The 17,121-nt window shown below is 37.6% G+C and overlaps 1 protein-coding gene across 1 annotated transcript in view; it reads right to left on the minus strand.

The window, feature by feature from the left end:
• Window positions 1-1,602: 1,602 nt before the first annotated feature.
• The window catches only part of LOC117426098 (tissue factor pathway inhibitor-like), a 29,743-nt gene continuing 14,224 nt past the window's right edge, over window positions 1,603-17,121 (minus strand). The window contains exons 2-6 of the mRNA XM_034043391.3: window positions 16,311-16,511; window positions 12,216-12,392; window positions 10,646-10,732; window positions 6,520-6,699; window positions 1,603-3,422 (exon numbers count right to left, since the gene is read on the minus strand). Of these exons, the coding sequence (XP_033899282.3) occupies window positions 3,340-3,422; window positions 6,520-6,699; window positions 10,646-10,732; window positions 12,216-12,392; window positions 16,311-16,511 (728 nt within the window). The 3' untranslated portion in view covers window positions 1,603-3,339. The remainder of the gene's footprint in view (window positions 3,423-6,519; window positions 6,700-10,645; window positions 10,733-12,215; window positions 12,393-16,310; window positions 16,512-17,121) is intronic.

Genomic DNA, 17,121 nt, shown 5'->3' on the forward strand with positions numbered 1-17,121 from the left:
TGACTAATTGGACAAAATTAACATTTCTTTTCAGGCCTCAAAATGTTAGGTAGTGTATCTTGAATCAAGTGCATTTTTAAAATCATTAAATGTAAAAGACCTTGAAAAAAGCATTAAATGTCCAATTGAACAAATAATTAGATCAATTAAGTTAATTGAGAGCTTAAGTTGGAATGAAAACCAGAAGATCCTGTGGCCCTCAAGAACTGGAGTTTGACACCCCTGGTATATATACTATAAATATTATAACACTCAGCTTTTAATTAATCATCTTTAAATTATAATAAATAGTTAATTCCCAGCAAAATATCAACCAGTCATCCTGTCCTTTTCATAACATTATGGATGATTTTCTAGGCTAGTGGTAATGAGCTACACAATATGTACAATTAGACAGCTATTAACAATTGGCAACATTGACAACCCATGCGGTTAAATATTTTCTTTATTACTGCTAAATAAAATAAAATTAAATTAAATAAAGTCAAATGAAAAAAGGAGGTCAAGTCACAGACCCTATTACTGGTAATTCTGTCCAAGGTGCATGTATTCAGTACAGGCTTTGTACCATTGTAAGAAGCCCTCAACACAAGAATGATCTAGTTATCAGATTTGATATTCAAAATGCACTGGCTTCCATCAGTGGCTTGTGCAGATCAGTTACAATATGATGGTTGCTAGATTTTTTTTCTTTTTTTTTTTCCTTTTTGCTAACTGCACAAATATTGACAGTTGGCAACCAATGGTGTTTTAAACCAATGTTTTATTCAATACTAAACCTGCTTTGTTTCAATTAAAGAAATGTTATATATATATATATATATATATATATATATAAAACAAAACAAAAAAATGCTTAATATGTTGGTTTCTATTTTGAAAAACAAAAACATGTATCTGCAAGAAATTACTGAATTGTTGTGTTGGCCTCAGTCTACAATTTGAATACATATTGTGGACTGTAGTTTTCTAAAACAGTTGCACTTCAATATGCTTGCTCGTTGCAGTAGAAGTATTACTTGTTTAATTTATCTGGTGGACTCTTACCCAAAGGATAGTAGGACCTTCGTTATTAAAAGTCATACCAATGATGATTTGCGGCTGGTTGATCTTCCTTTGTGAGCTTTGGGGATCTTTTACTCTGTGGCATTATCAGACAGATGTTAAAATAAAACAAAATTCTCTAAAAGAACAGTGCTCCTTCCTTAGAAGGCAGCCTTTTATACCATGGAACAGGTTAGCAGCTGTTATGGCTCCCACTACACTAGAGCTTCTTAGCACTGGAACTCTGGTTATGAGGCTGAACACAATCACCTATGTTTCCCGGGGGGAGAACTGTATAAGAAAGTCAAGTCTATGGATGAATTCAAATTAAAATACTGTTAACACAGTTTACTGCTCTGACTAACTGGCATACCTGTACCATTGTGCCAAACAATGGTCCCATGCAGTGTACAATGTAAATATACTAATGGTAAGTTTCTGCATTGGTAGACTTAATATAATACATTTAAATGAACAATTACCATGCATGTCTACCAAAGAAAATAGACATATTTTTAAGTGCCGTGTGCAAAAATACAGCCATCATTACCATACCGATAGTTGGAGACAGAGATTGAATGTTTATTGTGTACTGCAAATACATGAAATACAATAATACATGCATGCTCAACTATATAACAAGATACAGTTCTTAATTATACACATCACAGATAACTGTCTGATGTAAAAAAATTCATATTATATGGGAAGACAGAACACTATTGTACTCAAAAAGCATTTTACCTTTTGAACAAGAATTTTCCTGAAATCAAATAAGACATGCTGCACAAAACTAAATTCTAACAGATGTTAAAAAGTAAAGACAATCCAAGCACGGCCTTCTAATAGAGTGTGCACCCTCTGTGGGCGAAGACCAGTCCCTGCGCCCAGTAATGCACGTTCTTACAGGTTCTGTGCATAAAACATCCAGATACAGTTGGCACAAGCTAAATGAAAGCTAAATGAAAGGTGCTGGACTGATAGCAATGATTACCGAAGTCATCTAGTAACAGTGCAAGGACAGCACAGTGTGTGTACAGTGGGCTATCTCACTTTTCCCCTCAAGTAGGCCTCAACCTCTCCTTGGACAGGCTATTTACTAATGATTTGAGAACATTTCAATCTTCTTAATTTCAATACATTTGAGACCACGAGTCCAGAGCCAATTGTGGGAAATTGTGCGTTGTTTATTAGGCAAGTACGTAGCTATTTGTGGTATATCCCAAATGAATGGCGATCTCCCCGGCAAGTTGGTGTTGCGAGTGGTTAAAAAAAAAAACAAAAAAACCTCCTTCCATTTCCATTTATGCTAAACATAACACAGCAGATACTTTACAGACTGTGCCCTACCAATCCCAAGACCCCAGATGCCCAAGGTCAGTAGTGAGCTTCACTTCCCTTGTGGGGGAGACTGCTGGAAAAGAAATAAGAAATAATCATGCAAAATGGGGCCAGGGGTCTCCCCCTGCTCGGAGAGCCACCCCCGAGGAGTAGAGGCAAAGCGGTTGGGCTCCGAGGCTGGGAACAAACTGTTCTCCAGAGAGGAAGACTGGCACGGGTGAAAAAAAGAGATAGCAGAGGAAATGAGAAAATGAAAAAGTTCCAGAAATTTTGGCCGGGGGTCCCCTCTGGCTAACCTTCCTCACAGAGGACGAGGCTGGGGCGGCCAGGCCTCTCAGGTCGGGAAGTGAGCTTCCCTTTCCCCCAGAGGGAGACCTTTGCAGATGTGGAGCAGCATAGTGGAGGATAAGGGGAGGCTGGAGGAAACGAAACAGCAAGACAAAGAATAAAGGCTTGACTTGGGGTTTAAATGGGGAGATTGACAGATATTTTGGCAGGACGGAACAGTGGGGGAGGAACATAAGCTCCTGCCCACTGAACCACACATAAAAGTTTACAATACTAACCATCACAGATTTAAGATATATAAAAAACACATGTCATGCTTAGAACAAAATAGCCTGTCAGAGTTCAACATCTAAATCATCTAATTACACAACATATAAAAACACCAAATACATTGAAAGCTGTAAATATAGCCATCTTAACTAAACCGTCTATTTCTCATACCAGCCAGTTAACCACAAAACAATGTTTTTTTTTTTCAATAAAAATGATCGACAGAGGCTCACAGAATAATAAAAAGCCACAAATCAACAGTCCCGTTGGTGTCTGGTTAATCAAGGTATGCTAAATGGTATAACAAATCTCAAAGACAACAGGTAGTGTAAATTAAAGAAATGGAAAAATGATTCAGAGCAATGATTCTGTTGGAGTACAGCAGATACCAATTGATTAGGAAGCTTTGATTAAGATTCCCCTGTTTTTCTTCTTTATTCTTATTCCACGTTTTGGCTTTATTGATTCCTTCTCATCACCTAAAAAGGGAAATATGCAATGTATTAGCAACATCCTGGAGTCATTTAAATCGTTATAAACTAGGTTGTTTCCTGGTATTTCATATACAGACAAATACCGTATAGAAACATTTTGTACGGTAGACTGTCATGACAGTACAATGTTCTCTATAGTCATGTGATGTAAAGTTACTTAAAATAGTGTGAACTAAGGTTATAAAATAAATGTTATTAACCCTAGAAATAATGACTTGATGTATATCGATACCGTAGATGGTTCCAAAATTGAATTGTAGGTAAATCTACAAACCTCAAATTACTAAATATTGTTTTGTTTTTGTTAGTTGTAAAGCACCCAATCACAATAGTAGGAGTTTTCATGTGTGGCCCCCTACAGTCAATCATATTGGTGCTTATGTCACTGCAAACAACACAAGCAGACAGAATACAAAGATAGCAGTGGTAGCCGTAGAAATCAGGATTGGAAATCACTCTTTATTTATTTTAAAAAATAAAAAATAAATTGCTGGATGTTCTCTTATTGTATATTAGCATTTCTGCTAACATCACACAGGAAGAGCGGCAAGAGCCTAATTTAAGTTTGTACTGTGACAATATTGTTGTCACCTGAGTCACTGCGCCTACTGAAATCAATAAGTTAGAATGTCTGTAGAGTATTTTAACTGGTTTTAAATAACTATGTACAAAAAAGCCCTGAGAGCAAATTTCTTAAATAATCTAGCCACATACTAATATGTACCTTATACATATTAAGCATTTATAATTTTAGTTAATATAAATAATATAGATGGAATCATTTTTATATTTTGAAGTTGACAATATCATGAAGAGGAATTGATTATCTTTTTGTAATTTTAATCTTAAGAGCTTCATGTTACATTTACATAATTTTGCAATCATATGAGTCCTTTGGGCCATTCATTAGTGCTTCCAAAGAAAAATGCTGAATATTTCATTTTATTTTATAGTGCCAAATGTAATAGTTTTGAAGGGTTATGGGCACCCAACTGTCAACCACAGGCCAAGAACACCAGTCTTTATTAGAAATTAGAGTGATGTACTGTAGCATCTGGTGCTAGTTTGTTTTTGCTTTATTTGTGGATAACTAAGTTTTGTATTATTCTGTAATGGGGGGGGGGGGGAGGGAGTCACCGCCGGAAAAACAGACAGACAACTTCCACGACATCAAGTGATTGGTTTGTAAACCTGAATCCCATCAGTGTTGGTCCACCTGCCACTGGGACTTCCGTGTTTTGAAAATCGGTCCATTTGTTTCCATCAGGAGCCGGATGATGTTAAATCAGTTTAAACTCTGACACTGAGTGGCTAATCATTTTGTTCTGGGGTATGTCTAAGATATACAGTACTGTGCAAAAGTTTTAGGCAGGTGTGAAAAAATGCTGTAAAGTAAGAATGCTTTCAAAAATAGACATGTTAATAGTTTATATTTATCAATTAACAAAATGCAAAGTGAGTGAACAGAAGAAAAATCTACATCAAATCAATATTTGGTGTGACCACCCTTTGCCTTCAAAACAGCATCAATTCTTCTAGGTACATTTGCACACAGTTTTTGAAGGAACTCTGCAGGTAGGTTGGCCCAAACATCTTGGAGAACTAACCACAGTTCTTCTGTGGATTTAGGCAGCCTCAGTTGCTTCTCTCTCTTCATGTAATCCCAGACTCGATGATGTTGAGATCAGGGCTCTGTGGGGGCCATACCATCACTTCCAGGACTCATTGTTCTTTACGCTGAAGATAGTTCTTAATGACTTTCGCTGTATGTTTGGGGTCGTTGTCATGCTGCAGAATAAATTTGGGGCCAATCAGATGCCTCCCTGATGGTATTGCATGATGGATAAGTATCTACCTGTACTTCTCAGCATTGAGGAGACCATTAATTCTGACCAAATCGCCAACTCCATTTGCAGAAATGCAGCCCCAAACTTGAAAGGAACCTCCACCATGCTTCACTGTTGCCTGCAGACACTCATTCGTGTACCGCTCTCCAGCCCTTCGGCGAACAAACTGCCTTCTGCTACAGCCAAATATTTCAAATTTTGACTCATCAGTCCAGAGCACCTGCTGCCATTTTTCTGCACCCCAGTTCCTGTGTTTTTGTGCATAGTTGAGTCGCTTGGCCTTGTTTCCACGTCGGAGGTATGGCTTTTTGGCCGCAAGTCTTCCATGAAGGCAACTTCTGACCAGACTTCTCCGGACAGTAGATGGGTGTACCAGGGTCCCACTGTTTTCTGCCAATTCTGAGCTGATGGCACTGCTGGACATCTTCCGATTGCGAAGGGAAGTAAGCATGATGTGTCTTTCATCTGCTGCAGTAAGTTTCCTTGGCCGACCACTGCGTCTACGGTCCTCAACGTTGCCCGTTTCTTTGTGCTTCTTCAAAAGAGCTTGGACAGCACATCTGGAAACCCCTGTGCCTTGAAATTTCTGCCTGGGAGAGACCTTGCTGATGCAGTATAAATACCTTGTGTCTTGTTGCTGTGCTCAGTCTTGCCATGGTGTATGACTTTTGACAGTAAACTGTCTTCAGCAACCTCACCTTGTTAGCTGAGTTTGGCTGTTCCTCACCCAGATTTATTCCTCCTACACAGATGTTTCTGTTTCAGTTAATGATTGTGTTTCGACCTACATATTGAATTGATGATCATTAGCACCTGTTTGGTATAATTGTTTAATCATACACCTGACTATAACAAAATCCCTGACTTTGTGCAAGTGTACCTAGAAGAATTGATGCTGTTTTGAAGGCAAAGGGTGGTCACACCAAATATGGATTTGATTTAGATTTTTCTTCTGTTCACTAACTTTGCATTTAGTTAATTGATAAATATAATCTATTAACATGTCTATTTTTGAAAGCATTCTTACTTTACAGCATTTTTTCACACCTGCCTAAAACTTTTGCACAGTACTGTATATGTTTTCAGCCTATGATGAATTTGATATAGGGAAATGGCAAAATTAATATTAGGGTGTATAGAGAATAGTATCATACTAGATCATAGCTAAATCATGAGCGAAAACAATTGTATACATTGGTCGTTTTCTATTAAGATAAACACTTTTCTACACACACCTTTCATGCATGTTCTTCTGCAGTCTTTCTTGGAGATAAAGTTGTTGTTATTGCCACCACATCCACTGTAGACAAACTGCTGACATTTCTCCTGGGTAGAATTATAGAAGTATCTCTTCACAGAAGCTGCACATGAACCTTCATCTGCTGGAGTAAGGCAGAAGTCTGGCACGTTTAGAGCTGCAAATCACAAATGAGTAGTTAACTTCAAAATTAAGGCAAAGTGTTATGTACATTACACTATCAGTGAAGTAAAGAGTTAAAAAATGTTCATGTGTTAATAAATTTCAAAGTGAAATGGGCTGTTTTACAATGTTAGGGATGTTATGTTAGGCTTGTGACTGATACTTTTTTTTTTTTTTTTTACAATTTTAATATATAAGAAAATAAACAAAAACAAAACAAAAAACATTGCACAAAAGCAGAGCTCAAATACAGAAACAAAAAAATAAACAAAAAAGAAATAGAAATGAATACCACAGGGCATAGAATTAAATACAACAACATTCTTCACAGTGATCAACCACAGATCAACTTGTTGGTCAGCCAATGAAGGAAAGGCCAGACTCCACGCCTCTACAGTGACTGAAAATGTTCTGCGTAACCTTGCTGCACTCTTCGCCAGTGCAACTGCTTTGTCTCTCTGTTAATGAGCCAAGAATGAACCAACAATACAGTGGGTGCACCCCAGAGTCACACACTGTTTAGTTTTTTTAGCTCCAGTGAGGTTTCCAGCAAAAGCCTGAGCTGCATTAGAAAGTGAGCTGAAGCCATAAGCTTTCTGCTACAGGACGAGTATGCAGTAAATAAGGCCTTTTTTTGGCACAAGGCTGGCTTAAAAAAATAAATATATTGAAAAACTTTTAACATGGGCTGCATATAAACAAAATAATTTGATCCTTGTTTATAACTCTTATGTAGCGTTGTAATTAAAAGCTGACTAGACCACCTGGCTTAACCATTAGTTTTTATTTGGGGGAAACAGCATACCTTCTCCTCCTATCCATGAATAACAGAAGTGTCTGTTCAAACAGGACAATCTTTTTCCCCCATACATGTTAATTTCAGGTTGCCTAGCTAATTTTCAAGTACAGTGCAACAGAAAAAAACAAAACTTTAAGCTAGTCATGGGCGATATAAATGAGTGCCATAAAAAAAGCCTTAATGGCACTCATTTATATTCTGCTCCACCTTAACCAGACAGGTTTATCCATTGTAGACTATTTCACGTCTGCTGGATTTGTTATTCATACATACAGGTAGTGGACAAAATAATGGAAACACCTGGGTAAATGAGGGACACCAAGTATATTGAAAGCAAGGGCTTCCACACAGGTGTGGCTCATGCGTTAATTAAGCAAATAACATCCCAGCATGCTTAGGGTCATGTATAAAAATGCTGGACAGGCCTGGTTGCCTATAATTATGGCTAGCATGGCTGCAAGAGGAGACCTCAGTGACTTTGAAAGAGGGGTGACTGTTCGGGTGCGTTTGGCAGGAGCTTCAGTGACCAAGACAGCTCAACTCGCTGATGTTTCACGAGCAACGGTGTCTAAGGTGATGTCGGCATGGAACACCCAAGGGAAAGACACCATCAGCAAAGGGCAACAGTGGGCGGAAGCGCATACTCCTGGATCGTGATATCCATGCATTAATTCGAAGTGTAAGGCAAAACAGGTGAGCAACTGCAGATGAATTGACTGCAAATTTCAACCTGGGGCGCATGCAGCCAGTTTCATCAAAAACGGTCCGCCGAGAACTCCACAGAGCAAGATACCATGGTGGCCCAACGCCCTATTAAGTGACTTTACATTGGTGTTTCCAAAAAAAAAAAAAAAAACACTAATGCAAAACACTATATATATATATATATATATATATATATATATATATATATATATATATGGGTTATAAATGCAATGTGAAGGCTATGAAAAACCAAAATGAAAACAAAAAAATCAACAACAAAATAAAACACACATGTATGATTACATTACAAGACCACAAGGTGGCAATACAGCCTCATGTAAGAGCTGTGCAGTGCAACCAGATAGGCGCTCCTATAAGAGGCATGCTGGTCATGGAGAAGACAAAATTACTGTACCAACACATGCATCCAGAAAGGTGAGGCACATTTCAGAGCAAGTTCAGGCAATTTTACTAGGAACATTTTACTTTTAAACAAAGCAGTTTGTTTCCTCGGAAGCCAGAGAGGCAAGCAGCATCTTCGGTACGAGTTGAAGGCAGCTCTGCACAAAAGAATTTGAATGAAATGGAACAATTTTGGGTTGAAGAATGGTCAAAAATAAATAAAGAATCATGCCAAATGCTCATTGACAAATATCCTAAATTGTTTAAAAAAGAGGATATTTCTAAAAGGTGCCTCAACTAGCTATTAATTTCATTGTCCTTGTCAGGGTATGAATATTTTTTCAATTAGCATTTTTGGAGTTTTGCATTACTTTACTTGTAACCTTTTCTCCTCATCCACAAAAGCAAAACCTTTGCTACACAATTATCACCTTGAGAATAAATATTCCTGTTAGCACAGAAACAGTTTTGTACTGAAGACATTCCATTCCGTTGTGTCACTTTTAGTAGAATTGACTGTTATGCCTTATCAATAAATGAAAGCACAAATCATTTCACAATGATGACCTGCATTGGCCTATCAAAGCAGCTGTCATTATGAAGGATGACTACCATGTGCTTATAGATCTATACAGGGGAAAGAAGACAGCTTACAATGAATACATTTCTGCTGAAATGTACCACTTTGGACAAGTAAAGCACATTGAGTGGGATAAATGCAGTGTCAAGGGACAGAGGGTAATGTTTTCTTGGGGAATACAAGCACGAAAGAGAATCCCAGCCAATCATACGAAGCCCAACAGGGCACTGGTTAATTGTGTACATAAATGATCTTTCAGGGAACAAAGGAACAGCATTTGAATTTATACTAGAACAAAAAATAGACAATATGTTTTTCAAACTTAAGGAAACAGGAGCCGTGAGTAACCTATTAATTTGCTTATCCAGGTTATTTGATTTAGTTCCGATTCCCAAATGGGTATTTTTTAATCTTGTACCAAATTAGTCATATCCTGGTGAAATAACCTGTTCATAAATGCATTCTATTTGACTAGCTTTTACTAATCATTTATAGAATGCAATACCTGCCATTTCCCTATATTAATTTCAACAACATACTTGGTGTAGTTAAAGATTGTGCAAAGCTCACTTCAAATGTATTTTGCTGTAGATCTTGCGGTTTCCCAATTTTAATACATACTGGGTGCGAGACAAGAGCTGAAATGCATGAATACTAAATCCTAACATCCCTTCATTTCAACTCTCGCTGCCACCAGGAGTCTCCGGGGAAAGAAACTGCTTGACATATCTCATCCCAGCCTGGTTGTATGTATAGTTATCGTCAGACCTCTATATTTGACCTGATAAGGTCTGGGCTCTGACTTATCCAGTCAACCCTGATATCTATGAACTGTCTTTGGTATTTAGTCATTTATGAGAGTCAGTTTATCATTTTGAAAACAGGTTGCCAGATTAAAACTGGAAATCTGTTCATACACAATAATGAGATCAAAGCTCACAACCAGGAATACTGTTACTCTGCAATAACCAGGTTCCACAATTTGTTTCCATACCTTACAAACGGAAGCTAATCTATTTTATTCTAAACTCATTAATTCGACATTGTATCACTCTGTGAAGTTAGCAGGTCACAGTAAATTAATTATGTGACGTGTTATGGGCTTCAACAGTGCCCCCTATGGGGATTTCCTATAATGTCATTGTGTTCCCCATGGCTTGTCTTGTGCCAAGAAACTTCATGCCAGCCCTATTAATTGCAATTTCTAACAAATGTATGCAAAACCCATTATCTAAATTATAATTGAGTTTTAGCAAGTCATGAAAGAAGGCAATGAAGGCAATTTATATTGTTGAAGTCAATGTTCAGAGAGAGGAAGTAAACAACCTGATTTTAATCTCTGCTACTCATCCTGGTCCCAAATGTGATTCTGCATCCAAATACCTCGAGGATGTCGTATTCAGATGCAGTTTTATAAATGGCTGAAAAGAGGTCAATAGAATATATAGCACTTACTCCTAGTCTGAGGCACCTTTGGCTTTTCACCATCTTGAAGTTCCAAGACATTTGTTTTTTTAGTAGGTTCGGCTTGTACCCCAATGGCTGGAAAAGAATAGGGAATATTTTCTCTTAGAGACACATTTTAAAACATGTTCAACAACAACATTATACTTATATACCACCTTTTAAGACAAGGTCCTCCCAACACACTGAACAAATGTTAGCACAGCAAAATACAATTAAAATCAATAGTTTAAATTAGAAACATTTTAGTTGTTAGTCAGGTATTTAAAATCAGTTCACAATCTTAACCCTTTGCAGTCCATTTATTAAGTGTGTGTCAGGCGCGTCAGGTCCAATTTATTTTCACACACGCAGTTAATTTTAGATGCGCTGTTTAAAAGTATTTTCTTTCCACAGTCAAACGGGTTTAAAAGGCCCTGCATATCAACAAAGCACTCACTAGGCATCTCCAGCCCCGCCCCACCCTTTCGTTCGCTATAGCTTTCACATATGCTAAGAAATCAATAATAATAATAATAATAATAATAATAATAATAATAATAATTATAATAGTCGTACATACCGATCAATTATCTCCTGATCACTCGTTTTATCACCAAACGCCATAATAATGCGATCCAAGTTATTATTTTATTACTAAAACATCTCAGAAAAGCTCTGCAAATGTCCGTGATATTATCTGTGCGCTGATGCAGTAACAGCCAGCTTGTTTCTTATGGCTGCCGTTATCTGATGCCAGGGGCAAGTATGACTATTCGTGAGATACGTCCTTTTTTTTTCGGCTTGTCTCGGCTCCTGTCGCTCCCACTCGGCTATTGAATGGTTTTCTCGGCTTTTTCCCGGAGAAAAAACGACTAGAAACCCGTTTTTTGCGTCTTTTTGATGATGTCAGACAGGGTCCGACATTGGACCGGATAGGAATAAATTGCAATGTCGGACCTGGTCCGACATAGGACCACAAAGGGTTAAGGCAATGTACCAAGCTCTCAAACCCAAGAAACTTGATACCCACATTCAAACTTGATCTAGTGAATCCAAGAATACAGTTGTGTATGAAATAGCGAGTCAATAGAGAAGTCTTTATCACCCACAAAACCAAAACGTTACATGCCCAAGGAGTTTCTATAACAGAATCAGAAATGGTTTATGAGGGGGCTCCCGAGTGGCACATCCGGTAAAGGCACTCCGCGTGAAGTGCAGGATGCACCCTATAGCCTGGAGGTCGCTGGTTCGAGTCCAGGCTATTCAACTGCCAACCGTGGCCAGGAGTTCCCAGGGGGTGGCGCACAATTGGCCGAGTGTAAACAGTTCTAGAAAACCTGTCAAACAATGTCTAACCTTTTCTTAAACAGCTGAAAAGGATTTTGTGGACAGCAAACTCGATTTTTAAATTAAAATGGAATTAAAATACTCCTTTAAAAAAGTTCCCTTAAAATAAGTCCTTGCGAGTAAGGCCCAATATCGACTGTTGTTGCAGCTGAAGGTTTAAACGAAACATTCATTATCATCTTCTCTTGTATACTGGAAATGTATAATAAATGTATAATAAACAAAGCTTTACATTTATGGTGGCAGCTATCCTGACACTGTTTTAATGTCAGGAAGTTATTGGCATTTCCAAGACATCCACCATACATGAACGGCTCACACTTCTGAGAAATGGTACTGAAGAAATACCGGATGATTATTAACCGACATGGGCCTGGTTCCTCCTCCAATTGGCATGGGTCTTTACCACCTGGAAAAAGTAGAACAAGTGTGAAAACAAGTGGTATTCTCATGATATACAGTACTACAGCGCGACATTGTAGTGCAGAACAATCATTTTATTCTAGAATATTGTTCTTTCCAGAGTATTTCCGGTTGAAACTTCAATGTTAAAGGCTGGTTTGGTGCAGGGGCACCCAGCAGTGCATTTACTGGGGCATCAAATCTCTTCCTGGGCAAATGTAGCTATTTAGGCCTGCAGCTGACATCTGACTTCATCACTGACACCCTGCACTCCAGTTATAAAACCTGCATAACAACAACAGATATAAAAGATTAAAATCAAGCTTTCAACATATCCACTGATGTTTGATCCCAACAGTCTACGGGAACACTCAAAACATCTCAATGCTTAAAGATTCCTATATCAATCTATCTTTCCAGTCTTTTGGGTTATGTATTTTCTCTCAGGTTTACTGTAATACACCATTGCCTACCCTACGTGGCTGATGCACAAGCCTTTTAATCTACAAGGACTTTTTTTGTCTGAAAGGAGAAAAACACCCATTGAAGTTACCAAACTTGAAATAAACAACACAGGGATTTAATTCAAGGTCTCTTAGGTATATAGCAAGTTGTTTAATAATAGTTTGGGTATGTTCTAAACAAAATGGTGTTAATGACATTTGAGTAAAACGTTTTTTTATTTTTGGTTTCAACCCAAGTGCTTACCGTAGGACTTAAATTGTAAAGACATGTCTGGACAAGCCTTAAATGCAAAACACCCACGGAATTTGTGCAATCAGTTCAGACAATCTAACTTTCTTCCTCTTTCAAGCTAACCACAAAGTGGTATTGTTATACAGTATAGGAGCCCACATTATGAAAAACACTTAACCAGCAGTAACTCATATTTATAGCAGGAGGTCCTGATTTAATAACAGCAGGAGGAAATGTTCTCATGATCTTGCTGCACTACATAAAAAGCTAATAAAATGACAGGAAAGTTACACTGTTATAGAGCCCCCAAACCTTGGAACGAGTTGCCAACACATGTGAGGGAAGCGGAGACTGTTTTTAAAACCAGACTAAAAACATATTTGTTTGACCTGGCATTTTTATGATTTATTTATTTATATATTAGTTGTATTGTATCAGTTTGTACTACTTTGTATTTTTATATAATTTTTTTAATTCAGTTACTGGTGTTTTGTTTTTCATCTGACATGTTAGTTTCTTTTGTTTTTATAAATCTGACAATATTTTTGTCCTGTAAAGTGCTTTGAGATACACCTGTATGAAGGGTGCTATATAAATAAACTTTGATTTGAAATATCACTTGAGAAAAACAGTTAAAGAAAATACAGTGCCTCAGGACTGATGACAAAAATCAAAAGACCACACTGGAGTTGCTAGTATTTCACACTATTATTATTATTATTATTATTATTATTATTATTATTATAGTTTAATCCTATTATATTGCTGATTCAAGTTATGTTATATATTGTTTTCATTAAACAACATTTACTGTAAATGTTTAAGATAATCAAAATGTATCTAGAGTAACTATGAAATGCAACAGTAACAGTAAACACAAGAGGGTTTTGTGCCAATACAAGACAGATAATGCTTAATCCAGATGGCAAGATTGATTCTTAAAACACCTGTGACAGTGTGCCCAGCCCGTGTGTATTTTGTGTTTTATGTTGCGTGTGGTGTGTTAATGTTGGTGTGTGTATATATATATATATATATATATATATATATATATATATATATATTGGTGCACAGGATATAATATGGGATATTTAGCATGAGTGTTGTTAAAATATACAGTTGTACTTAGGCACGGGAATTGCACAATCACTTCACGTGCAGATAAAATGTGTATTAATATGTGAGTGCATAAATTAGTTCACGTGCTGGGATTCAAGTGAATAATTAATTGGTAATTGAATCCCAGCACAGCTGTATAAATAGTTACACAATTCACTCACTCAGGGTTGTGTGTTCATGAGCGGAGAGCGGGTGTGGAGAGGAGATTAAAATAAGAATAAGGAAAAACAATAACAATTTCTGTGATACTTGTTTGTGTAGCGGTCGTCCAACGTTTGTTTGTCTGTCTATTTGTTTTGGCCATTGTGCCCTTTATTTTGAGTGTTTTGTCTGTTCAACCTTTTATTTTCTGTTCAATAAACCGGAACAAGCAAGCGCATTCACATTTCACCTTCAGTACTGTGTGTTCTTCCGGGTCTTACATCACCACTCAAGCCATCCTGTGACTACACCATATACAGTACAGTGGTTAATACACTCACAGGATGCGGACAGTGTGCCAACAAACCCAAGATATAATCACTTGATATCCTGCCATGTCTTCACTCAGTGACACAGAAGAACTTATTCATGGATCGGATTAATTCAAATATTGTGGGTTAAGTGGTGGTTCCATCTCAAGGCAGAGCCTTCAAAAATGCTTCCTCAACCAATGTGTCTCTCTTATAAATAAAAAGATGCCCATGAAAAATGACCTCAATCGAGAAACAATATGTGGTGATTTTTGTCAAGTAGAGATTTTCAAGTATTCTCTTACTCCTCAATCCTACCCAAAATGAGCAAATACAGCAATTCCCTGTCATCTGCAACATACAATACAGTATAAAAGCTGTAACTCCCTGTCGCAAGATGTGACAGACTGACAGATGACTATGATAGTCTTTATCCAAAACTGCACTTGCAAATGAGGTTTCACCAGGATTTTTCATAAGTCTCAGAAAAGTCAAATCAGTGCTGTCCTGAATACATATGGTGACCCTAACTCAATTATTATGCTTCAAATTGTATGTCCTATTGTTGTACCACAAAGCATTACATTTGTATTTATACATTTGCTTTTACCTCAATTAATATCGGACAAAGCGGCAAAGTGCCAGAAACAAAGTGCTCTCAAGAGCAGGTTCAGCGACTGCTTTTCTCGGCCATGTTTTATGTGCTTTGACCACAACCTCTCTAGCTCTACAATTGCTACACTTTACATTCTCAAGTTTTTGTCTTGTTTCTTGGCAGTCTTGAGTGAGAGTGTGGCAGTTGGTGCCAGTTTCTGCAGAGTATTGCAGTAATCCTTTAATGAGACCCAACTCAGAAATTGACCTGGTTTATACAGTAATTGACCTGGTTTATACAGTAATTGATAACTCTGGAAGGGCAAACAAAAGCCGTAGTTTACTAAAGCATTGTTGCAGATCAAGACAATGCATCAATGCTGCACTTGTACCCCGATTGCAATTGCTACCTTCTAGACCAGAGGTCTCCAGTCCTGGTCCTGGAGGGCCAGTGTTCCTTCTGGTTTTTGTTCCAGCTGTACCCTAAACTATTTAATTGGACCAATTAAGTATTTATTGGCCCAATTAATTAATTTAGGGTACAGTTGGAACAAAACCCAGGAGGGAAACTGACCCTCCAGGACCAGGATTGGAGACTTCTGTTCTAGACAATAACGCACCCATTCACCATGCCAGAGTTGTGTGCAAATGGTTTGAGGACCAAGGCGAAGACTTCAGGAATCTTCCATGGCCACCACAATCCCCCAATCTCAATCCAATTGTCATGTTTGGGATGTCTATGCCTCTGCACTTATTGCTTAAAATATTAAATGACTAAATGCATTAACATCCCTCACCTCATTGTTGAGTCTTTGTCATATCATGTCAAGACTGTGATAAAGGCAAAACCTGATATTTGGTTATTTTAAAAGTGGCCTGGCAGTGTACTGTATGTAACAGTCAAACTGTTAAGACCAGATTAAAAGGACTACAACTGGTCATGAGACCCTGAAGTTTGGTTAAATACCTGGCTTGACAGAGCGACTAACTTTTGACAAAACATTCAAAAGCGAAAAATGCGATCAACCTTGTCCCAACCCAAATAAATACAAAATTCCACTTACGTTCTACTAAACACATTTCTTCACAATCAGCCAAAGTATTAAACTTGTTTTCATTGCCCTGACACCCTCCATAATCAAAAGGCTCACACTTCTGAGTGTCAATGTCAAAGTAAAACCTGGGTTGGATTGATTTGCATGGGCCTTCATCCATCTTCAGGGCACAGAAATGATGGTGAATTCTCAGCGCAGGCAGCACTCCATCTGGATGGGGGAAAAAGCCAGAAGTTACAATTTTGATGTGCAGGGAATTCATAAAATTTAGTTTTTTTAATGTAAATTTAAGCTTTAACCAGAGGCTCACTGGGAGGAATAAGCTCTCTAACATTTTCAAAAATACTTGAACTCTCAAACCTCCAGACTATTTACCTTGTTACAGAAGTTATCTCAGGACATAATTGCCTGAAATGGGTTCATAACACAGATAGGGTGCAGAAACCATACTGACAAATTGCATCTTACCATATCACTAATAAATATCTCTTCTTCATGCACACTCAACATGTGTTTTCAATAAATCTACTGCTAGCTGACATTAGACGTAAAGAAAAACAGATTTTTCTCCTGCTCTGAGCTGCATCTACCATGCAGACTGTATACCTTTACATGTTGTATGCACAAAGGGAATGGTTATGATACTGCTAAAGCTGACTAACTGTTTTACCATTGCTGTAAATCAGTGTACAACATTCCAACAGGTTCATAATTCTTAGTATAGAAAATACAAACAAGTAACGAACAAAAATCAACATGCGATCCACCTCTGTTGTTGCACAATTCATTAATCAACTTTGGAAACTATGAGAAATTTCAA

This window comes from Acipenser ruthenus, chromosome 11 (genome assembly GCF_902713425.1).
Source record: "Acipenser ruthenus chromosome 11, fAciRut3.2 maternal haplotype, whole genome shotgun sequence".
Lineage (NCBI taxonomy): Eukaryota > Metazoa > Chordata > Actinopteri > Acipenseriformes > Acipenseridae > Acipenser > Acipenser ruthenus.